Source organism: Cupressus sempervirens, chromosome 1 (genome assembly GCF_028749045.1).
Source record: "Cupressus sempervirens isolate cs-2001-9-10 chromosome 1, ASM2874904v1, whole genome shotgun sequence".
NCBI lineage: Eukaryota > Viridiplantae > Streptophyta > Pinopsida > Cupressales > Cupressaceae > Cupressus > Cupressus sempervirens.
The window spans coordinates 803473966-803499880 of NC_143118.1; the positions used below are offsets into that span (position 1 = coordinate 803473966).

At 33.0% G+C, this 25915-nt stretch overlaps 1 protein-coding gene across 1 annotated transcript; it reads right to left on the reverse strand.

The window, feature by feature from the left end:
* Window positions 1-2228: 2228 nt before the first annotated feature.
* AIP3 (ABI3-interacting protein 3) lies at window positions 2229-22292 on the reverse strand. Its single transcript, XM_089790295.1, has 3 exons — window positions 22096-22292; window positions 21754-21864; window positions 2229-2815 (listed from the first exon to the last, which is right to left on the reverse strand). Exons 1-3 carry the CDS (start codon window positions 22102-22104, stop codon window positions 2555-2557), a joined length of 381 nt encoding a protein of 126 aa, XP_089646421.1. The 5' UTR covers window positions 22105-22292; the 3' UTR covers window positions 2229-2554.
* Between the last annotated feature and the right edge of the window lie 3623 nt (window positions 22293-25915).

Sequence of the window (25915 nt, forward strand, 5' to 3'; positions counted from 1 at the left end):
TAGCTATCTTGTCACAGGCAGGTTCTTCGTGCATTCACTCAGAACCTGGCCTGCGGTCAAATTTCCAGACAGAATAAATAGAGTCATAAATATTTAAGAACATATTCATGATATTTATCATGTTTCTTTAGGCTATACACAAAAGCATTGGCATACATAGAGACACGTGTATTCTAAAATACAGACATAAACATGTGTCTTCTAAAATACGATAAAAATACACACATGTATGCATGTAATATTTATGCCATAATCAAATAGGCTCCACAGAACCAGATATTACTACATATGAAACCCCCCTTTTCCATTTACCTCGTGTATTTTTCAATTTTGTGCCGTCCAAGTTCTAACCCAGTGATCCGGCTCCCCTTTTCTCCATCTCTTAACAGAAATAAAATTAACGACTGAGATGCTGATAATGTGGCAAAGGCTTGATTTCTAGTATTGAAAGTAATAATGATAAACTAAGATGATTCAGCCACAAGAAACAAAACGAAAAACCAAAAAGAGTGACCATCATATGCCTGGTTCTAATGTTGTGTTACCAATCCCCCTGCTTGAAATTAACACCACATTAACAATGCCCTACGAATAAAAGCACTATTATTTCATTCTAGAAATTCCTATATGGTGTACTTCTACCTTAGTAGAGGTCCCAAAAAAAAATTTGCTTGGCATACAAAGATATCTATTTAAATCAAAATCCCAGTTGGTGTATTTCTACCTTAGTGCTAGATTAATTAATAGATTAATAGATTAATTTCAGAGGATGAAAACTTCAGTAATGTAAATTGACGACTTCCTAATGTACTTTGGATCAACAAAACATAGGATGTCAAAGTGTTGTTTGGCAAATGTGGAGAGACTAAATGTCAAAACATAGGATGTCACAGTGTTGTTTGGCAAATGTGGAGAGACTAAATGTTAATGGAGGGTAATCATAGTGGTAGTTTCAAGGATATTTAATTATCTATATCAATTAATTTTTTCTAATCATAAAATTTAAATACTTCCTTATAAACTTGCTTATATTGATTCCAATTATCAACTAAGCTTTCTAATTATGCCTCAAATCAATTTAAAAAACATCTATCCCTAATAACACAATTAAGAATATGTATTAAGGCAAACTTCATCAAGTCAAGCATAGGGCAATGGACAATTCTTATCCACAAAGAACTTTTAGCTATCTGATATGTAAGCCCAAACCTTGACACTGAAACCTCTTCCACTAAGAACCAAAGATTGAGAGGTAACCAATCTAGCAAATTCACATGAGGCATAATCTTGTCCTCATCCTTTATAATATGAAGAACTTGCACTCAACAAGACTTGATCCCCAATAGGCTCTGTTAAAATCATTCAATGTCACTAATAAACAGTGTAACACCAGTACTGGAGTACAGCAGGACGAGTTTCCAGAATGGGGGACAATGTGCCTTGATTTCAGGATGGTGAGGGGATGATAGCAAGGGGAGGGTGAGACAAGGAGGGCCGACGTATACTATATATATAGAACTTGAAACACTAATTACAAAATGATGTTTCAGTATAACATACCAAACTGAAATACTTGGCCATAGCAAAATTGCAACACAAACTAGAACCATTGAACTTTCAACATAGTAACATAATACACGTCCAATAGTAACATTCAAAAATCAAAACCAAAATTCAAATTCAAGTACTCATCCTAACAGCAGCATGGTTGTGGAATGGCGGAGGTGGGGGTACTCAAGTACTCCAAGTACCCAGTGACATCTCAGAGACAGGGACTTCAAGGTTTGCAGGGGTTTCACTGCTAATAAAACAAAGGCAGTTGACTCAAAAATATTTTATATACGACTATAGCAAGACCTTCAAACATATAATATAAAAAGATTATATAATATAATATCGACATTTCTAAAATTGAAGATTATGAGAACTTGGAGCAATACATATAATATATATTTTAATACAACCATCCAAGACATTTTGCATACAAATGTTATTAAATGTTCGGTGAGTGTATATTCGTTTAATATTATCTCCTCAAATAGATCGTGTAAATTTTTTAGGTCTTGAATAATTTAAGTCTCGCCGGTGAACCCATCATCAAAATGTCATTTAGATCACTGAGGTCAATGTTTATGTAATTCTAGAGTTCAAAAAAATGTAAAGGCATTTCTCTTAATCTGCACACCGAAGTTTGAACTTTTTAACATCAGAGATATAAATTTCTGGAATACCTGTAAAGTAATTTTAAATTGGCTTGATTGAAGAATTAACATCTAGAATTGCAAATTGTGGAATAGAGCATACATATATGGCAAACATTCCATAAAAAATGTTCACAGATGTATCCGACGCACATCTGTCACACTGGGCATTCTCACTACCCATAAGATCTTATGAAAGATATGATATTTGCATTCACGAAATACTAAAACCATATTGCAAATGCTAACCTGGAAACCAAATTGTATGGATCTCACTGCAAGATTTTACATGGCCCAAATTCCTTGGAAAGGAAAACATGACATTTTTACATAAACTCACTAAAGATTGATGATTAGTCCTCTTCCAAATTAATGGAATCCTTGAATTTTCCATAAAGAATTCTCTTTAGCACTGCCATCTGTGACAAAACTGATTCCTTTTCTTCTTTTAGTTTTTCAAGTTCTTTTGTAGTCTCCTCTTTGAGCAATTCTAGCCTGTTTTCAACGTCATCTTTAGGCATATGGCTAAAAACTTCCCCAAGCTGAAATCTTACAATTTCCTCATCAGCCAGTATAAGCTCATTGCTTGCATCTTCAAGGTTTTCTGTCATTTCCTGCTTTGAAGAAAAGTGAATAAATTTTTGAAGAACGCTGTAACAGATAGGCATAGGACAAAGACAAAACCTGTAATAGGCTACACTACTTTGTATTATCTATAAAGCTTAAAATAATACAACTGAAAACACCATGAAAAGAGCAGTTGCACTAGTTCAACATGATTCAAGAATTCAATGTTACTGAGGAGCAATTAGTTTTTTTTATTAATGAATTTGTACAAATTTTTCTTTATGGAGAGAATTGTATAGTGATTGTCACCAAGAGATTTTGGATCACACTCCTTGATCCATCATCAGGTTCAATGATTTGCAATCTTTAAAATCTACTAGCTAAACCAATCTAATGATGGATCATGAGGTGTAATCTTAGATTGCTGTACAGTTTTCTCCAACAGAATCTATACAAATTCACTGAATGTTATTGTATATGCATAAATATATCAAAAGAATGGTAATTTCGTCAAATAGAGCCTTCACACTTTTATATAATAGTGTGGCAAAAGTTTTGATTCGGTAGTTCTAACAAATTTGGGACAGTTAGTTATTGTTGCTAATTGGTATCCTTTAAGTCAAGAACTAAAAAGTTAACATAACGGCATCATATGTCACAGTTCACAAAAAGACAGTTCCAGAATTTGAAAAGCCATGGAAACCCCTCAAATGTTTGCCCAAGTTAGTAAATGCCAGAATGATGTTGCAGAAGGAAACAGACAATATTTAATTGTCAATTATCAAGTTACAATTAGTTATGCAGGCAAACTTTCTGTCCCTGCAACCATATTAGTAGTGACCTTACATTCTGTCTGTTACAAGTTTTCCAAAGATAGGCAGATGGAAGTATTGCATTTATATTGTGAAACATGGTCTCCCATAGATCCGCAAGGGTTGAATAGTATCACCTTAAATATAATGGTAATCTCTCTCAATGATACAAATTTACCAACTAGACGATCATTTGTCATTGTCATGATTTTAAAACCAAAAGAAATGGAAAAGGTTGCACTACATATGGAATTCAAGAAAGCTTGTGGGATTAGCAGGATCACCATATAAAAAGGTCCAGGCAAAGGAGGAAGGCTGCCCCCAAGATGTTGGCAAAATCTCAATAATCAAAAAAAAGTCAGAACTTTGTAGCAACTGTTGTGAATCAGATTCACTTTAACAACACCACTAAAATTAAGTACTTGTATTTACCTTAAATATAACACTAAAACCACCTATTCAAATTCAATTTTAATATACTGCCAAAATAAAAAATTAAAGAAAACACCTACCAGGAAACAAAGGAAATCATATGGATGATTAATAGAGAACCTTGGAATGTCAAGAAGAGATATTTAAAATCAAAGGGTGATGGGCTGATGACATGAATAGTGCACATGTTGTCCCTTGGGACCAGGAAGCACACACTGTAAAGTGCATGTGTATTCTATCGTATACACAAAAGTGCAAATGAATTCATGACTTAACTAAAAACACTAGAGTATTCAAAATAGTTGTTGGGTACAGGTATATGTGTGAGTAATCGGTATACATCTGTACAACATGTACCAAGGGTGTCCATTTTGAGGCTGGATGCATGACACTTGAAAACAAATTTTAACACGTGAAAATTTATTACAAAAGGAAACATTAGCATAATCTAATTTGGCAATTGAAATGCGTAGGAAAATCCAAAATCTATTCAGAAATGAGAAATCTGAGAGATGCACTCTACTAGAGCTACAGAGCCTTTCATAGAGCTCAGAAGCAATAGAAGTCAAACTCAGATGGGAATTTGTGATGGATCAATAAGCACATAGGCACCTCACAAATATATCCTACTCATCAATAACATTCATTTATTGCATATACCACAACATGACTGATTTCCAAAGCTCAAACAAGGGACCATGGCTAGTTTTAGGGAAAAAAGAGAGCAATTTAAACAATTGTAAAGGTCAAATATTTCAAAAGGAATCTGCACCTCTCTGGGGCACCAATATGAGCCAACCAACTTTAAATGCCTAAAAGAGTAGGGTAGGCTAAACAGAGAGTAGTGCAAGATATAATTGGTCTGGTCAAAATGATTGCCTAGTACCGTATATAACATATTAGGGTTACATTGATATACAATGATCAACTGTAAACTGTTTAAGGACATCATAGTGTCAACATGAATTCTTTAAACAGCTTACATTTTAAAGTTACTCCGGCATGGATAAATTACACATATAATTAACAAAAGCATATTTTGTTTGCTAAACACACTTATCTTTCCAAAATGTTGGCGTTTTTGTAGCTTTTGTAGGATAAATCCTATGCGACAAAACTATTGAAGATACATATATATATTTAGTATATATGAGATACAATTTATATATAACACACACACACATTTAAAATATAATTATTATGTAATGCTGAAGAAATTAATATAATGATCCAAGAGATATTATGTGTATATATATACAGTCATTAAAAATTGTCATTATATTAATCACATAATAATGAATAGACATGTCCTATGAAGGGACATGTCTCTCCTTGGCTCATCCTCAATATAAATACAAGAGAGATTGCTGTCTTTGGAAAATACAGAAACTACAAGCAGTGTTATTACATTTGCAACAATCTTACCTTAACATGGTATCAGAGCCAAGCTGCAAATGTAAGAAAGTGATTAAGGCATGGTAGAAAGATTTCAAACAGAATTTAATATAGATATTCAACGAAGTGATACGAGTGTAAAAGAGGATTGAACAAGATAGAGGGAGGTGCTACAGCAGAATGCTAATATCTAAAGGACAGACAATGCATGAAAAAGAATTATTAAATATATATATGAAGATTACCATCACAGATAGTTTTATGGGAACAATATTCAGATCTGGCATTAAAATAATATCTGATATATCATGAGAGACAACAATGAATATTGGAAAAACGAAGATGATTAAGGAGAGTTAGATAACCACAGCTATATATACCTTATTCAGTGCTCCCCCAACCAGGAAGCAAGAAAAGTAATCCACGAGCACGTACATCAACATATAAATGGTGGATAGTTTCCTGATGTCCTCCAATGAAGGGCACAAGGGAATGGAGAATGAAAATGATTGGAAGGGATACAGAGAGAAATGATATGGGATGAATAAAGACAACTCAAAACAGGCAATAAAACTTTAATCAAGGAATTACTCATTTTCATCCATATTTTAACCAGCGGCATAGGAGATTTCTTGGGATTATTTCATCATAGTGTGTGTTCAGATTGACCCGTAAACTGTACAGACAAAGACGTTACCAATCAGAGGATACAGGCAAACTAATAAATATAATCGCAGCTCACAAGAATAGAAGTCAATATTTCATAAAAGACTAGCAAAAACCATAGAATGAACATTTTAGATATTCATTCAGTGTGCATAATATAGCCATCCATTAAATTACCGATGAACAATGTGCACATGAGTCAAATCTCTCCGCAGGGGTTAATATGGAAATGGCAAGGTTAGTATAAAAGACTGAAATTATAAGCAACATGAGAAATGTCCCATCCTGAGAAGGCTAGTTAAATCACTGAATACAATCATTATGATTCAGACATACTTGCTGGATATAATAAAAGAGATCAATACAAAACTTTAGCATCCAAATTGATAGAATCCACTAAATACTAGCTTGCTACTCGCAACAGAGACACAAAAAGGACATAAGAAAAGTATTAAAAACAGAGGGTGACACATTAAGTGCTTTGACCCAATTGCAGAGATAAACTCATGCTCCTGTCAAATACAAATCATCATATATATTGCAGAGTTTTATATATATATATGACAAAGACAAAACAAAGAAATGACAACAAACAGCCACAGTGGACAGAAGACAAAACAAAGAAATGGGAGACATAAGAATAAAAAGAAGCAGATAAATATTTGGGAAATGGCATAGAAAAAGGACAATCCAACAGATGCTAACACCAGAGTCAATAAAAGGAAGATAAAAAAAGACAGATTAAACACATGGCATCAAAAGCATATAAGGAGCAAATTACAGGATAGAATACTGGATGGAAAGAATAAAAGCTGTGAAAGTCATAATGGAGGGAATAAAATGATTCATATTATAAGGCAAGAACAACATGTCAGTGGAGAGGACCTCAATATTAATGGGTAAAGAACACGTCTGAATTTTATAATAGTCGACATGAACAACAAATGTTCAGTATCACTATCCTGTATGAAGGTCAAAATACCTTAGTATTATTGACAATTGGTAAAAGAGACCGAATGTTATCCATGTTGCAAATATACAAGCTAATGGTATGTTTATGAAGAGGAATGTTATTAATTAAGGGATTATAATTAATGAATACATTATGAAGATGAAGTTTATCAAAGTCTTAAGTAAAGCATAATTACCATGTAATGGTGTCTTTATTGTTAAGGAAAGAAACTAATAATCAATTAATATAAGAGGAAATCAAGTAAGCCCAAATAATAGTTAGAATTTTACATTGTGGGGGAGAATAATATCCAAAGCTTCATTATAAGGCAAATGTCAAGGGGCACTATCAGAGTTTTAAATTTGAACCATCCTTAATGGGGAGATGATTAAAAAAGGAGATGTCTCTCAAACAATCTAAGAAGGCATTTTTTGCTTCGATATAAATGGACCTTCATTGAAGCAACTTGTATCAAGGATGTTGATGTCCAGATAAGTACTTATTATCCTTGAGTATTACATTTATCTACTCATTGTAGTCTCTATCTTATTTGTATTTCTATATGTACTATAAAGAGCTATTCCCCTCGATCTTTTCCTTTGTCTTTGAGGATGTTCTTGCAGGAAAAGAGGAGTGGTACATTAGACATGCTACCAAATACTGTGCAGGACTCAATATTATGACAGTAGCTCCAAAGAAGTAGGATTCATTAGTCATTTGATGATCATGCTAGATAAAGTGAGACTCTTCAAGAAAATATCTTTGATGACTAGGATTATGAGAATCCTACTATATCAAGAGGGAGCCTGACATTTCATTAGAGGAAACCTTAAAAATAGAGGGAGTAGATAGAGGATATGTTTCAGTTGACTTTTGAGGATCTTAATCATATTTATTCAAAGGGAGTAGACCATGTCAAGATGGTTTCTCCAATGATCAAGAAATTATAGCAGTCAGAGACTATGATTCATGAAGATGAAGTTCCATATATGCAAACTAAAAGGTCTTTATGTAAATGCCTAAACTATAGATGGATACTCAAAATACTATTCATTTAGAGTACATTATCACTAAAGATTTGACAATCGATAGTCTCTCCAAGCCTTTTGCCAAAGTGAAGTTTGTACATTATTGAAGACAAGCATGGAGTTATGGATCAGAGCCTTTAGCGAAAGGGACCCTCAGCATCAATACTATAACGAATTACCTTAGATGTACTTTAATGTATCCTAAGACGTACTGAATTACCTAAGATGTACTTTAGTGTTTCCTTCTCTTTGAGAGAGAAGTTTGAGGTGAAAGTCTTTGTTCCACCCCACGGAAATGTTCATGGTGGATGTCATGTGAGTTACTAAATGACTTTGTGGAAACATCATGGAAGGTGACCATGTTTCATTGATGTTTGTTTGGTTACTATAGTAAGGTGACGATCTTAAAATAGTCTAACCTTATATAATGATGGATGGCATATGGTTGATATCTAAGTAGATCATAATAGATTATATCTTGTAAATCAATCAACTAAGAGATCGATAACGTCGCATAGATATCTATGAGTTGTATTGTATAGGTATATCATGGTGGATTTAATATCTATGGACAAGTCATAATTTTAATGTTCCTATGGTAAGTATCATAGAGTGATACATGCACACAATACCTTATGAACATTAGAGTACTTGGTGAATAAAATGTGACTAGATATTCTGAGGCCATTACTCGGAGTACTTGGTGAGTATCATGCAACTTGATATTCTAAGGCCATTACTCTTCATATCATGAGATGATATCATTATAATGAATATCTTCTTATCAAATATATCCATAATCATGCCATTTTTTATATTACATTGAGATAATAGAAAATCATGTGTTTAGCCCCCGTAGTTGAGAGAGTGTTGATGTTTTTGTAGCTTCTGAAGGATTAATCCTATGAGGCAAAAAAACTATTTAAGATACATGTATATATTTAGTATATATGAGATATGATATATATACTTAAAACATATTATATGTGTGTGTGTGTGTGTCTATACAATCATAAATAATTGTCATTATATTAATCACATGATAATGAATAGACATGTCCCATGAAGGGACATGTCTCTCCTTGGCTCATCCTCAATATAAATGCAAGAGAAATTTTTGTCTTTGGAAAACACAGGAACTACAGGCAGTGCTATTACATTTGCGGCAATCTTACCTTATCACAAAACAATGGTAGTTGTCAATTTAATGATTTGCTCAAGTATAAAATTGATCTGGCACACACATTATGTGTATAATTCAAAAGCATATATGGAAGTTGGAACACGCATGTTTGCTAAATGACCCAATCTTTCCAGGACCCCAGGAATAGTTGGTAAAATAAGTTATACTACACTAATTGGCAATGAACAATTTATTATTGTTGACTCCCAGTAAAGGGGAAGATATAATGGAGCAACTATCTGTTTATATTAGCTGAATCTTGTTGAATAATATGTCATACACACAAAAATCTGCAGCAGAGGAAGAAAACCACATCCTCAAACAAGCTAGCAGGAATATCTGCTTTCAAATTGTTCAAGAAATGGTTTCATTTTTAAAAAGACCATTTAACATAAGGAATTCTGTGAAGTTGTGACTAATTCCAGCATAGTTGGATATAAGAACTGTAATCACTCACCTAACTTGTGAGTAATCACAAGCTAAATATGATTGATAGTAATTCAGCATATTACTCAGACTGGGTAATACGTAAAACATGCCACAATTTTTTTTCAGAATAACTCATCAAACATGCCAATAAAATGGTCTAACTTGGATAGGGCAAAAACTCAACTGGCAGGTAAAAAGTGGACTAAGTGTCACTTTGGTTAGAACATGTTGTCTAAATGGAAAGGCCCTAAAACATCCTAGAAGTCATTCTTTTCTAATTGATGTAGCACTGATAATGACAGTTAAAATTTGTAGAGATGTCTTTGCAATATGTTCTCATTCTATAAGTGACATATTAATAGTAATTGTTTTTGTCCTTTGTAAATGCCCCCTTTCTGAAATAGGAGTTAATAATAGATAATTGTTAATGTTGAAAGTTTTCTAATAGGATAAATATTATTCTGCAGATATGATGGTCTTGAAATAGGAAGTTATAGAACATTTATCAATTTTGATGTCTATACTCCATCATTGTTTGGTACATATATATCATCTTATAGACTGATTAGAATGGTCATGTCCTTCCATTACAAATGGTTTGCACTTTTATTAGATCAGTTAGTATTCACAACTAAACGGATCCATTAAGGATGTGGTTAGTTAGTGAGTACTGACTAACTAATTCTTAGCAATTCAACTTCAGATTGATTTGTATCTCAATCATTTGTAAATGAAGGCATACTCGATATCTTGTTCATCTTATATAATAAGGTGGGTTGATCTTACCACAGCTACCTTATCTTCAACAATAATAATTGATTAAAGTATAATATAATCAAATAAATAATAATAAAATATGATATACAAGTTGATTAAGTTTAATAAAAGGTCATAAAGTATGCAATGAAGAGTTGTGACTCACTCAACATAAGCTATAAAAGGGAAAAGAGATCATTTGAAAGGGCAGATGAATGAAGCAAGGAAAATTGAAAACAAAATATGAAATAATCTAGCATTTGTATCAGGCATTGTCAGTTCAAGCTTTTGGTGCAACAGCAAATGATTCCAACACCATTTGCAAAGGGAAACCATTAACCAGAAAAAAAACATATTTTCTTTTAAAATTTCTCAAAAAAGGGACTTTAGAAGCTTACAGTCTTGTGGCATTTATTTCAAAAAACATTTATTAACCCGAAAAAGAGCATTATTAATTATTTACATTGTCTCACTTTTCCTAAGTTCCCTACCTATTTTTGTAAAAGAAGATGGTTGGTGGTAGAATGAGGGACATTGCTAGAAGCGTGGGACACCATCTTTCAAAGATCAAATGCCAAGATATTACACCATGTGACAAATGTCCTGAAGAGACTAGAAGGGATGCAATTGCAAGCCTTGAACAATATTAGAAAAAGAAGGAAGAAGAAAAGGGAGCAGCAAAGGCAATGGCAGCCTCAATGGAAGATTTGAGTTCTACAGTGTCATATATAGGTGTGGAGGCTACTTCCCTCAGGCCAGGAATACAAAGATCAAGAATTATGAGCAGGCATATGTCAAAGTTTTTTGTTCCACATAGGTGCTCAACTTGGATTAAAAGGCATCACATGGAACAAAGAGTTGCAACATGAAGCAAAGTTGCCATGGGTTAGATTTAGTACTATAACAATATTCCCTTCAATGCTTTATCTAGTTCATATGGGAGCAATTGATCATTGCAATGATTGTCTCAGATAAGGCATTCAAAGCCCCAAATGGTTATGAGGTGAGTGCATCATTGCTGCAAGATGAGATCAAAGGAGAATTTGGTAAAAGCATGACTACACCACATATAATGGGTGGAAAAATGGAAGTAGTAGGATGCTCATCAACTTTCTCATTGCTTCAAAGAGTATTTTTTGAATTAGTTGATGCCTTGATCCGAATTAACAATTCGGACTACAATACCTCGGGTAGAACCTGCAGTATTGTGATTAGTTGAAAACAGTAGAAATGTAACAATAGATATCTGCAAGCCAAAAAAACTGATCTGGTGAATTCAAAAATAGAGTTTATACAAAGTTTGATGGATCCCAAGGGTCATCACTATCCCTTGGATATGAAAATGAAAAGTCCAAAAATTATTTAATTACAAAATAAACTCTAAAAACTAAAAAACTATGAATAAAAAAATATTAAAAATTATGTCTAATTGTAAAGGTCATGACTTTCTACTTGTAGCTCGAAATCACAAACTGTCAAAGGACGTATGGTTCTTGATGAGCATTTTTGGGCTGATGTGAAATTTGTTGTGGACTTTATTAAGCCCATATGTGAGCTGATCAGATTTGTAGATTTGGATAAGGCATGTTTGGGAGAAATCTATTAAGCAATAGATTCCATGTGTGAAAAAGTCAAGACAATAACTGATGCAAAAGATCCTTCTCTATATCCTTTGATAGAGGAGAAGTTACATGGAAGATGGAATAAGCTTAACACACCTCTTCATTGTGCTGCATATGCTCTTAATCCTAAATGGCATGATATACAAGTGACTAGGAGGGCTCCACATCAGGATAGAGAGGTAATGAAAGGATTTTGGGATGCAATAAAAAAGATTTATGGCCGAGGTGAGGATGCTTCAATTTTGAGGAGTCAATGGAACAAGTTTTCACGTGGGCAAGGTGATTTTGATTCTGTGGAAGCTTTATATGATATGAAATTAGAGATAGACCCTATAGAGTAGTGGTGGAACCACGGAGGGAAAAGTCCTGAATTACAATCATTCGCAATAAGATTGCTCTCACAAGTAGCTAGCTCTTCATCTTGTTAGAGAAAATGGAGTACTTACAGGTTCATTCATTCACTATTGAGGAACCGATTAGGGTCAAAGAAAGCAGAGAAATTGCTGTACATTCATAGCTCACTTTGTCTCCTCTCTCGTCTAGATCCTGGATACAATGAGGATCCTTCATCAAAATGGGATCAAATCCCACCAGACGGAGAACTTGCTGCCCTCATGGAGTAGATGGCCTTATTGACTTACCCGCTGTTATTCTACCAACAGAGGAACCTAAGCTCGAGAGTGATGACTATTTGGATAGTATCATAACCGAGGACCTTGATATGGATGATCAAGGCATAGAAGACTAGACAATATGATTAGATTAAGACATCTCATGTCTGATTTGTGCTTTAGTTTGTGATTTGCATATCAGCTTGCTGTTTATCAAGCTTAATCCAATATGGCAATATGTAATCAGTTTAAATTTTGAAACTTTGGTACAATACTTATTAACAATTTATAACAGTAAACTACTAAACTTTTTTCTGATTTTTATTGTTCAAGTTAGAACTAGAAGTTTATCATTTGCAATATGTTGTAAATTTCAAATTTATGATCTTCTTGTTCATATTTAAAGTTTGTCTTTTGTGTTCACTGTTAAGCATCTAAAGTTTAAACATTCAGCAGATATATATTATAATTTATGACTTATGGCTCATATTTTCAAATTTCATGTTTTGAATACTCATGACTGATATTTTCAGATTTTCTATAAAATATTAAAACTACATATATATATATAAAGCATACACATGTACCCAATTCTCCAATTCTCCACACTAGGAAATTGAGTACCAAATGGATGGAGTTTGATAAAAATAGAAGTGAAAGAGGATGAAATCCACCCAAATTACATGGAGAAAATGGCAAAATCTGAAAATTAAAACAAATTGAATCTCCTTTCAACTAACTTGGATTGCAAAATCAAATTGAAATTCATAATGAGTGAGCTTTGAGGGCAGTCCAAACATGAAATAGAACTTAAAATGGCAAAATGGACATGCAAGATATGGGTCAAAACTCTCAAGATCTTAGGAATTCTGCCCTTTAGAAAATGCCCGATTCTCCAAATCCTCCCCTTGCCATAAACAAGATTTTGATGAAATTTATTAACTCCTAGTTGATCAAAAAGGTGAAAAACATTGTTTGAAGAGGAAAATTTGGTGAAAATGGAAAGGGAACACCAAGTTTGGGAACAAATGAAGAGGAAATCAAGTTCAAAATCAGTTCAGAATTCCTAAGATCTTGGGATTTCCGCTATTGGTATACAATGTATTATAAGGTGAAAGCTAGATTAGAATCCCTTGTGTGGACTTAAAATGAAAGGATAATGGCAAAGTTGACCAAAATTATAAGAGCAAAACACCCCAATATTGGGCGAAAATTTTCATGAGTTGGGAATTTCATTCCCAACTTCTCCCAATCCCTAACATATAGAGGTCTTGGGTGAAGCTTTTGCAATTTAAGAAAATCATTCCAAACATCTTAAAACTTCCACCATCTCTCCAAGTTGAAATACAATAAGTTTAAGATTTGCATATCTAAATGAAAATTTTGAAGAGAAAGAAGTTGGCCAAAAGTGCAAATAAAGATGATGGATAAGACTTTAGCAAGGGGCAAAATTTCTCAAAACTTGGGAATTTGATTCCCAACATCTTAAAATATTTGCCCTTGACATCAGGGGCGCTCAATGCAAGAGAACATCAATTTGAGTTTAAAAGGAAAGCAAAAATGATAAAAATCTGATTTCATGCAAGGGTGGGTGACCTTAGAGAAATCTTAAAAGGCAAATTTTTTATTTTGTCAAATCAAAACTTAAACTTACAAAAGTGAGTGAGCTGAGCTTAAAAAGAAAGAAAAATCAGAATTTAAAACTTGCAAAAGAGAGAACTCTGAGCAGAAATTAGAAAAAATCAGATCTTATAAAGTTGAGATTTCATAATCAAATAGAGGAAAAAGTTGATTTAAAGCTCTAGATGCAATTTCATATCATGAAGCTTTCAGATTTCCTTAATATTGTTTATACTTATCATTTTGTGAGCTTAATGAAATTTTATTTTGTTTTCCAAGGTAATTTTTGGAGAAGGGAATTATTGGAGAAGGGGCTTGGAAAGCAAAGAGATGTGGCAAGACCAAGTTCAAGACTTCAAATAAGAAGAGAACAAATAGTTGCTACAAGAACAAGTTTAAGGATTCAAGGCGAGCAAGATAGTTCGAGAAGGAAACCAAAAAGGAAGATTCCAGTCCAAGTTCAAGGTCAGATTATTAAAATGGATATCAAAGAACGGGTCATGCAAGAAAATGAGCATGCTTACAAGTAAAGGAAAATCGTCATCAACATTAATTTCCTTTGGAAATCCAAGTTCGCTTTGAAGGATCCAAATGCATGAAGGTTTCATCACTTCAAGAATATCAAAGTCAAGGCATCAAAAGAGATGTCAATTTTGCGATTATAAGCAAGTTCAAGATTGTGACAATGAGATGTCCAAAAGATGGTGAAAATTTGAGAAGATGAAACAATTTGAGAATATGCCATCTTAATTGGAGGCTTGATAATATTGGGTATCAGAAGATATTTTGATTTTTTCATCACCAAAGAATTGATCAAGTCTATGAGATAAGGATGCTAAGGTCTCCACTTGTCTTCAACCTGAGTTACCCTCATTCGCCCCTAGACCTTGTCAGACCAACCTGGGTACAAACTAATACCTACTCCTTGTCTAACTCACCTATTGGTGTGGGGAGTGTTCAAGAATCAAGGGCCAATTCAAACTTATTGATTGTTAGAACTGACCAAGGCAAACCATGCCGAACAAGTTGAACCAAGCAAAAACTTCAACAAACTGGGACCGCACACGTCATTTAAGTGAAATTTTTTTGCAAATTTATAGAGTTTTCATACATTTAACCCTAAAAGGTGGGAATAAAAGGCTTATGTTGGCTTCTAATTCTCATTTGTGGCATACAAGTACATTATTTGTCCTGGGAAAGGGCAAATAGGAGGTTGGGCAAGAGTTTGGTTGTGCAAGGAGGAGTTACACGAGTTATTATTGTTGTTGTTGATCCCATTGCCTTACCTCTACTGTTGAGCAAGGATAATTTTAAGGAACCCCCCCCCCTCCCAAAATTTATAAAATTGTGGCGAATCACATGTCATTTGGGTGAAAAAAATTAATAGTGTTGGCAAATTATGCGTCAATCGATGGATATTTGGTGGCGAATTTTTTAATAGTTTAGACAATTTTTATAAAATAATGGCGATTATAATTTATGTTTTTAATAAAATTATTAATATTGATGGCGAATTATGTTTTGAAATGTAATTATGTTAAATGTATTATTTGAGAACTCAGACCGTCTGATGATCCAAGATCAATGGCTGAGGTTTAATTTCGGCCAACATTTCTTGAAGGAAGAAGAATTGTCGAGGTAGTCACTGAAATGTTGACACGTATCAAGGTAAGTTGTCTGTGGAGCACAGTTGTTAGTGTCACTCATTAAAAAAAAAATTCACATAGGAAAATGGGAATTTGGCGAATGATGATCGTCGAAAGAGACACTCAATTAATTCCATGGCGAATAAGAGTAAACATTAAAGAGAAATATGGGCGAAGAACCCGACTACCAAACTGAAATTACATAACAATAGTGGCGAACATTCCGACCACTATATGAGTATTTTATAAAATCTGGGCGAACCGGTCAACTAGTATACGGTGTTTTTTTTAGCCAATTTCTATAGCCCAATCGAGACATATTAGCCAATTGGTGAATAATAGCCACTAAAAAAATCCCTGCTGTTGAGTCAACTAATGCCAAAGAAGAAGAAGAAGAAGAAGATGGAGAAGATGAAGAAGAATATTATTAGTGAATTTTTTATCCATTAGTTGAACTTAAAATATATTATGGTATGATCACAATTCATAATGCTATGACTACAAGTTTTGAAGTTTATGGTGTTTATTTTGTTTAAATCATATGACTTTATGATACTACGCAACATTCTAATTTAACTCATGCTTCTAGGCTTCATAAATATGTATATATCTATAATTTTTACATGTTTTTGTACCAACGAACCCAAAACCCTTTTCAAATTTTTGTTGTACCGATGAACCAATCCTTCGAACCCAAACTCAAAATCAAAATCAAACCGATAACTTCGTCTTAAACCAATCAAAAAATTATAGTTACACGTGTTCAAGCACATTCAATCATTTTATGTTAAATGTGCATGTGGAAGGCATCTAGTGTCTCTACCTTATTTATTTTCTAATTAGCTTTCAAAAGCATTGTAATTTTTATTATTGGACAATAATAGTGGGAAACCTAAATAGGTTTGTAATAGGCAAATCTTGGCCCTTGATCTTAAATTGATCTTGGCCCATTATTGTAATTAAACAACTTTAAAAGGCCAAGGCCCTCACATCTGTAACTAAATTGATTATAGAGTAGGGTAGGAGAGGAGACACTCAAATTGTTGCTATAATGCTATCAAAGTAATTATTGATTCATTGTTGGTCTGCATAGTGGATTACTTGTATTGCTTTGGAGTATTGCATTGTTTCTGCAATTCCTCATTCAAAATAGATTTCATTTCATGCTAATCAGAAGTAGTAGATGCATCTTTAGTGAACTTGCTCAAGACCAAACCACTAGTTGCTTACTGATTATAAGTTGGCCTTGTATGGTCAAGTGGCATATTTATGAACTTAACTTTGATTATTATTTACACACTAATATGCATCGATCAAAGGTGTTAATGAAATGGTGGTAGTTTGAATATCTTACATTTACCTTAGGAGATTGCACTAGGTTGGTTGATGTCAGTGGCTAAACTAAGTCTAATAGCCACAAAGATATGCACAATTTCTTGCATTCTAGGAATAGAATACCTTTCTAAACCCTTTCCTTTGCAATTTGTTGGTTGGAAGAAATTAAAATCAAGTTGGTATCCACTGAATAAACAGCATAAGTCCCTGTGTAATAAGCAACATATCACATCATGAAACTGAGAAAAAGTCCACCATTAGAAAGAATCTTGAGGTTGTCTCATTTGATCACACAATTTGTATGCATTGTTTAGCATGTAAGCATCCTTATTCAAGAGAGGGTTGGAAATTTGATGTTTCATCCTAGACTACTAAGTATTCAATTCTGCATGTTGTAGCGGAACAGAACTCACGTCAACAGGAAGCCTAAAGCAAAGAAGGTTCCGAAGACCCATCTTTGATATTAGATTTGTCAAGATGATGGAGGAGATCAAATGTAGCTTTCAAACTTCAATTGATGATTTATTATTTAGTTTTCTAATACTACAATTCATTGTTTTTTGTTAAAATAATTATATTAAGATATCAAAACCATTTGGTGAGGTTCTACAAATGGTGGATGGGGATAAAAAATCTCATGCATATCAATATGAGGGCATGATTAGATCCAAAGAGGTCATTCAACTCTTGTATGGATCAGACAAGACCAAATATGAACCCATATGGTGCATATTCGATCAGAGGTGGAACCAACAACTCTACCAGCATATTCATGTTGTTGCCTACTTGAACCACAAGTTTTTTTTTCCTCCAATACTTCAAAGCAAATGCAGATGTCAGGGTTGGCCTTGAGACATGTATTCGGAGATTACTTGATAATCAGCCTGCAAGACCTAATACACGATGAGTAATAGAACTATAAGAAGGCCAACAAGCTATTGTTTAATTTTATTATACCATTTATTTCAATAATTAAGTTTTTTGAAATCTTTATCCATTTATAAGCGGCATTTTTTATTCTTGCACATTTGTGGAGGGAATATTATAATGCCACAATTCCTAATCTTCAAATAGTTGACATCTGCATATTATTGCAGCCTTGTAGTGCTTCTGATTGTGAACATAAATCTTAAAAAATTAACAAGAAAGTACAATAAGTTAACCCAAAAGCAAATAAATGACCTTGTGTATGTGTGGTACAACCTTCGACTGCATGAAAAGGTGGTGCAAGGGCAACAACCTTCACATAAAGCACTCAACTTGGACAAAATTGATCCATATTCAGAAGATTGGATTGTTGTTCCTAATGGTGATGATGTGAATGTAGATCCATTCTTTACTGAAAATCACCTAGCTGAGTTGGAGAAGAAGGGAGTTAAATGGGATGTAAAGTGGCAGTATGTAAGGAGGACAAACACGAGCTTGGCCATCCAGAAAAGGCTCCTATTGAGCGACCTATCACTATGGATGAGGCAACTATTGAGGCACCCATTAAGGACATTGCAACTACTTCAGCACTATCCACCAAACACAAACAATCTCTTTTGAGCTTTAGTCATAGACACAAATTATGATTTCCAATTTTTTGAGTGGTTGTAGTTGTTTCGTGGAGTTGGGACTACGATATGTATTGAACTCAATTTTATTTAGATATAGTACTTGTTTTTTGGTCTATGATTCTATGCTATCGATAATTGCTCTATAAATCTGGAAATCTCAAATCAATATGTGCTCTATAAATCTGGTGTATATGTGTGATCTTAAAAAAATTAATATATTATATATTTTCAAATGTTTGATAAATGTGCCAAATTATTGCTGATTTTTTTCACTGAGTTTTTGGTGAGTCGAAAGTTTTTTAAAAATTTGGGTCAGCCAAGTTATTGTTGAGTCCAAGTTTTCCAAATATGACTCATATGATAGGATATAAGATATGCCAAACTGTCTGAAATCCATCATGTAGGAAGGGTATATGGTGTACGTGTATGATTATAAGAGAGTAATCTAAGCACACCCTACACATGACCATATAAATAGCTCCTAGGGCCAAAAGGGCTCTGCATTCATACCTCTCTTGGGCTTAGATAGATGTGCCTATGGCCAATTGGGAGGTTAAACACTAATATTTGAAACACTTTGACCCTGATAACCATTTTTAACATTATAATTTGATTAATTTTCATGCCAAAGGCCTCTGCTACAATCACTCAGATAAGCATGTATTTCTTGAATATACTGGGTATAACTGGTCATGAATAGATTATTAATCACTTTGTATGTATATGTCCAAATGAACAGATAAATAGTTGCCCACTTCTGCATGATAATCCAATCCAATATCTAAATCACTAGCACTTCTAAAATATATGTTGTCATTAGGACTACACAATCTTGTGCCAGTTATACAATTATCACCAGCAACGTGTGATCCAGCCACTACACAGTCATCTAGCTAGTTATGTTGTACTAATCACAAATAATTAAACAACCCATCAGTTATATAATCAACAATGCCATCATTATCACAAACGAGTCAGTACCCATCATTTCTGTTGTCAGTATGCATAAGTTAGTCACTCCCTGCTTATGCAGTCATGCAATCCATCATGGACTGATGCTTATGACCTGACCTTACTGCCACCAAAAGAAACCTGAAGACATTTTGACTAAAAAAAATCACCCACATAGGGGACAAGAGATCAGCGAGGAGAAGAAATTACAAAAGGTCTTTAGTCCTCAAACTAAAAAACTAGACAGCTCTGGCATTCTTAAGGACTGTATGCCCTTGGATAGGCTTTAATCAGCATCTGTCTTTTCTTGGGAAAGCCTCTACTTACCCTATGGTCTATAATACATATCACATTTTTAACTACATTTTTCAATAATAATCAAAGCATTTTATACAGCTTCACCTATCTTATAAATATCTTTGTTCATATATTTTGTGTTACCTTCTTCAAATCTAGTTTCCACTTCAGATTTTGATGTTCCAGTTCATTCAAATATCACTCTTGTCTTTGTAAATGGCAAAGATCCTGTTTATAATTTCAAGCACCAGTAATGCCATTTTTTTGACAACAAAGTCTTTAATCCAAACAAGCTTTTCAATTCTAGCTCAGTTGCCTATATGAGCCAAGATTTGGGTTTGGCAATTCGCTGATATTTTGTACAGGTTCAATCGAGTTCAGCCATACAAGATATATGTGATATAAAAATAAAAACTATATCAAACACCCAACATGAGTTGTTTCAGAATCATTAAATGTCATTGTAATAGTGAATGCAATGTGTGCACAGTAATCATGCTGCATTGTGGATGCTGGGTACTTACCTCCAGGCTGGTACAGGTGCTTGCATTTTCATTTTGTTTGGTGTATCTCAGGATTCTGGTTTACTGCAATGACGTATAATATGTGTGACAGTTCTAGGGAGCTGCTGTTGACAGGGTTTTTTTTTTAAATGAAATGGTGTGTCTTGGTGGAGGCAAGAGCCGATTACATGGCTTGTCTGGATAGACCTGGTCTTTGGCTCTGGATGGTAAGAATGTAGGAACTTCCAGACATGTATTAATATAGAACCATCAGTTGCACAAGTCTACAAAATTAAATTCATCATTTAATGTCAACTGCGAGCCAATAAAACATATAAAACAGTTGACATTACTTTAATTGCACATGGATGATCAATGCAAATCAGCGTATTATTTTTCACTTAAATCATCAAAATCACCATCTACTCCAATAGAGACACAAGCAGCAACTTCACTATGCAAGTCCTATGTACCAGCGACGGGCCCCTTATCCTCAATTGAGACTATTTTGAAAATAGCTATCTTGTCACAGGCAGGTTCTTCGTGCATTCACTCAGAACCTGGCCTGCGGTCCAATTTCCAGACAGAATAAATAGACAAACATATAAATATTTAATAACATATTCATGATATTTATCTTGTTTCTTTAGGCTATACACAAAAGCATTGGCATACATAGAGACACATATGTCTTCTAAAATACAGACATAAACATATGCGTCTTCTAAAATAAGATAAACATACACACATGTATGTATGTAATATTTATGCCATAATCAAATAGGCTCCACAGAACCAGATATTACTACGTATGAAACCCCCCTTTTCCATTTACCTCGTGTATTTTTCAATTTTGTACCGTCCAAGTTCCAACCCAGTGATCCTGCTCCCATTTTCTCCATCTCTTAACAGAAATAAAATTAACGACTGAGATGCTGATGATGTGGCAAAGGCTTGATTTCTAGTATTGAAAGTAATAATGATAAACTAAGATGATTCAGCCACAAGAAACAAAACGAAAAACCAAAAAGAGTGACCATCATATGCCTGGTTCTAATGTTGTGTTGCCAATCCCCCTGCCTGAAGTTAACACCGCATTAACAATGCCCTACGAATAAAAGCACTATTATTTCATTCTAAAAATTCCAGGAAGCCTGAGGGGATTTTCTACAAATAAGTCACACTAACCTTTTTAGCCTTGATCTCATCCTCCAGTTCATGAAACCTATTGTTAAGCCTGCCAAACTTATTGATATTCTGTTGGTCCTCCCATGTCACCTCGGTCTCAACACCTCCACCCTGTTTGTTACAAAATAAACAGTATATTGAATCAAACCCCGTAGATATTTTTTTTCATAAAACTAAAGCTCGAAATCCATTTTCAGCGCCACTGCAAAACAATCGTGTGGTCTTGCTCATACTGAAAAAACTTTTGTTTTACAAAGTACGAAGAAGGGGGTGTCGATGCTGAATGGAGTTCGTGAGACAAACAAAAAAAACAAAGGAGAATATGAATTGGGTGCGATCTACCTGCTGCATTATGAGTCAAACTCCTGGAATAATTTCGAGTAGGGATTAGCAGGGAACGATGCACAATTAAAAAAAAAGTGGGTATAAAGCCTGCAACCTCCGAAAGTTTTATTTAAGCAATCACGCTCCAATTTCTCGCCCCTCCTTTCACAGTGAATAAAACTTTATGTCATCTATGGGGATTCTAAAGGTGCCGTACCATAAGGGACTTTGAGGGCAATGTCTATGGACTGCCCAAAATTTATTTGTATTTATTAATTAATCTAAACAAAAGTAGTACTAATATTAACTATTATGGATTGTGGAAATCCGATTGCATTAACTAACTAATATTTATATCTAAAGAGGTGTAGTGGTTATGTTCATAGTAAAAATATTCTATTTCTATACAAAAAAAATTCGATACAATGATTTTGGTAATTTTGGTAATACAAAATTCTTTAAGCTTTGTAACATTTATATGGATTAAATCTAATAGCTTAGACCATATTTAAAGCTTAAAATAATTTTAATAATAATTTTGAAACTTAAAAACTTATCATATAAACATTAGAAAATTTAGAAAGTTAAAATAAAAACAAAAATATTCAAAAAGTGAATTCGTTGAAATAGAAAATATTAATTACTAAATTCACAAATACAACAAGTGCCACATAGTGGCTTAGTACTTGCTTTTAGTTTTGAAATAAATATAGTCTTAATTTAATAAATTTATTATAGTTTATAAAATGTTTTAATTAGATAAAAATATTATATATTTATAGTTTTCTATAATGATATTAATTATAATTTAAATTTTAGTTTTTAAATAAATAGTCTTAATTTAATAAATTTATTATAGTTTATAAAATGTTTTAATTAGATAAAAATATTATATATTTATAATTTTCTTATTAATTATAATTTTAATTTTAATTTTATTTATATATATATTATTATATATTATTATATTATAATTTATAATTATGATATATAATAATATTTCTTAGACGATTATATAATATAAGAAATATCATTTTTTTAGTATTTTTAATTGAATGACAAAAATTATATTATAAAAAATGCAATATTAAAATATGCGTTAAAAAATATTATAAATGAATCACATCCACAGTCAAATCTATATCTTGCATCTATGCTATGCAAAATATTAAGTTTGAGAACAAAAGGTAAAATAATTAATTCGTACAAATAAAGCATAAAATTCAAACTAATAAGACTTTCAAATTCTTTATAACTCATAAAAACAAATTAGCATCATTAAGATTTGCAATAATTGGTATACTCTTTTACATTTTAAAATTTATGTACTTATTTAAAATAAATTTAAAGGTCAATATAAATTTATAAATATAAAATATTAAAAAAAAAATAATTGAAAACTAATTCAATGCAAAATATAAGTTTAATATTAAATAGAAATTATAAAGTCTAATGTTAGAACTAAAATGTCAAATATAATCTTACATATTCTTAAAAAGAAATAATCTTTTTAAATCTTTATTTTATATTATAATATATATAATATTTTATTTTTATTCTATACATTAAATTAAATTCTATGTTTTAAATAAAAATATATAAAATAACTGAATGAATTAAATTATCTTACAAAATTATAAATATAAAGAATAGTCAATCATTCAAAAATCAAAAAGTACAAATAATGATTAAAATCATTTGAACATTACTTCCACCTTAATTTATCAATAAAATAATACTAACAAATCCTACTAATCCTAATAATCTTTTATTTAACATAGATAGATTAACAATTTGAAATACAAATGATAGAATTATTTCAAACTCAAAACGAAAAGTAGTAGAGAGAAAATTATAGTTTAACAACAATGATTTTAAATATGGAGCTCTTTTAAAATTTTAGATATTAGTGTAAATTGATTATGTAGTTATTAGTAGACATTGAAGATACAAGATTAGTACTACATACTTGATATTGACCTTTGAAATTCCATCAATGTAAATGATTCAAAAGTGAAATTAATGCTTGGAGAGGAACAACCTTTGAAGGTTACTCCGTCAAATTAGGGTTTATCCCTCATTTAAACTAATTGGGTCATTTTAATAGAAAATTTAATTTTTAAGATCCAAATTTGGATAATAAGAAGAAAAAACATATAGTTTGGTCATCGCCCAGTGAATTGTTGGTGATATTTTTTTTCAAGAAAACTAGTCAACATAGACCTTGTTAAAGCTTTATAATCAATAGGTTTTACCATTCGTGCACCTTTTTTGTTTTCATAGAAAAGAGTGGACAAGGCTCACTATAATTAATTAGTTAAAACCATGTAGTGGCACTCTATTTTCACTCTATCTTTGAAGGAATTGCCATTGGAGTGGCAGGAAAGTACTTTTATATGCCCTATTTCAATAATTTGGCTCAAGTTTCAACAACAAGCTTCAGTGTACCACAAGAAAATGGATCCATTAAAAAAATATAAAAGTTGTGAGGCTAAATTTCTTAGCCAAATGATTCCAGATGCTTTATACAATGTTTAATCTAATATGGACAATTTGGGCACCAATTTCCTCAATTAAAAAATGGGTGATTTGTGGAGTAGAAGCATGGAGGGCATTGTGGACAACCTATTTCATTTTATGTTGGTTATTATTACTAAATAACATTAAGTCCTCGTTGCTCAGGTCAACAAATTAATCTACCTAAAAGCAAGATACATAATTTTAACACCCCCGAGGTTTTGCAAGTGAAGATCAAAAATATCCTTGGTTGTCAATCGGAGAACCTCCTGGGCACATACCTCGGGCTCCCTCTAACCATGAAAGAGGTCTCAACCAACTATTGGAACACTGTCCTGGAAAGAATGCAAAAGAAGCTTGTTGGATGAAAGGCAAGTTGCTTAGCAATGCGGGAAAACTGCAACTCCTTGGTGCGACGCTTCAAGGAATTCCCATCTACTTTCTCTCAATTTTCAAGATCAGCCAACTAATGGCTGACAAACTTAAAAGAGTGCAAAGGAACTTCCTTTGGTTTGGCATGGAGGACGAGAATAAATGGAGTCTGGTGAATTGGGAGACTATGTGCAAACCAAAGGATAAAGGGGGGTCGAGTATAAGAAAAATGGTTGATATAAATAAGGCTCTACTCACAATAGTGGGGTAGAGATTGGTGGAAAATGAAACTGGTTGGGGAAGAATTATGAAGGCTAAGTACCTTGCCAACACTCACTTCAAATATAACCTCCTCAATAATGATCTACCTAGTGGGTCTAAGATCTGGAATAACATCCTCAAAAATAGGGCCCTTCTGAGAAATAAAATAAAATAAGAAAATGAAATAAAATAAGAAATGTTTTATGTTTTCAATATTTAAATTTAATGTTTTCAATAAACGTCCTACATGTGGTGGCATACCTAGAGTAGCAGTTCGATGAGCTCTCCAGATATAGCCACCTAGGACCAGGTATAGGTTTTTTAAATTAGAATAGTTTTAATTCGTAGATAATGATTGTCAGATTCCAATAATAGGTAGTAGGCAGTTTCGGATTCTTATCCTTTTCTTGGATAGAAGATGAAAAAAATGTGGATATTTAAAATGTGGCCTACTGCATGATTGTCAGATTCCAATAATAGGTAGTAGGCAGTTTCAGATTCTTATCCTTTTCTTGGATAGAAGACGAAAAAACGTTCCTCATCCTTTTATTAGAAAAGGAGAGTCAGTTTTAAATAAGCCGGTTGGCTATGTAAGAGAGGCATTCGAATTTGGGTAATAGAGAAAGTTTCAGTTTTTGCCTTAGAAAGGATATAGATAATCGACTATGGAGTTTGGCAGCAATTCGAT

What these genes read in the sequence shown, in the direction of transcription:
- AIP3 (XM_089790295.1), bottom strand. An exon ending in ATGAGATCAAGGCTAAAAAG is followed by an intron (nt 2,816 to 21,753) that starts GTTAGTGTGACT and finishes TCTTCAAAGCAG; the next exon opens with GAAATGACAGAAAACCTTGA.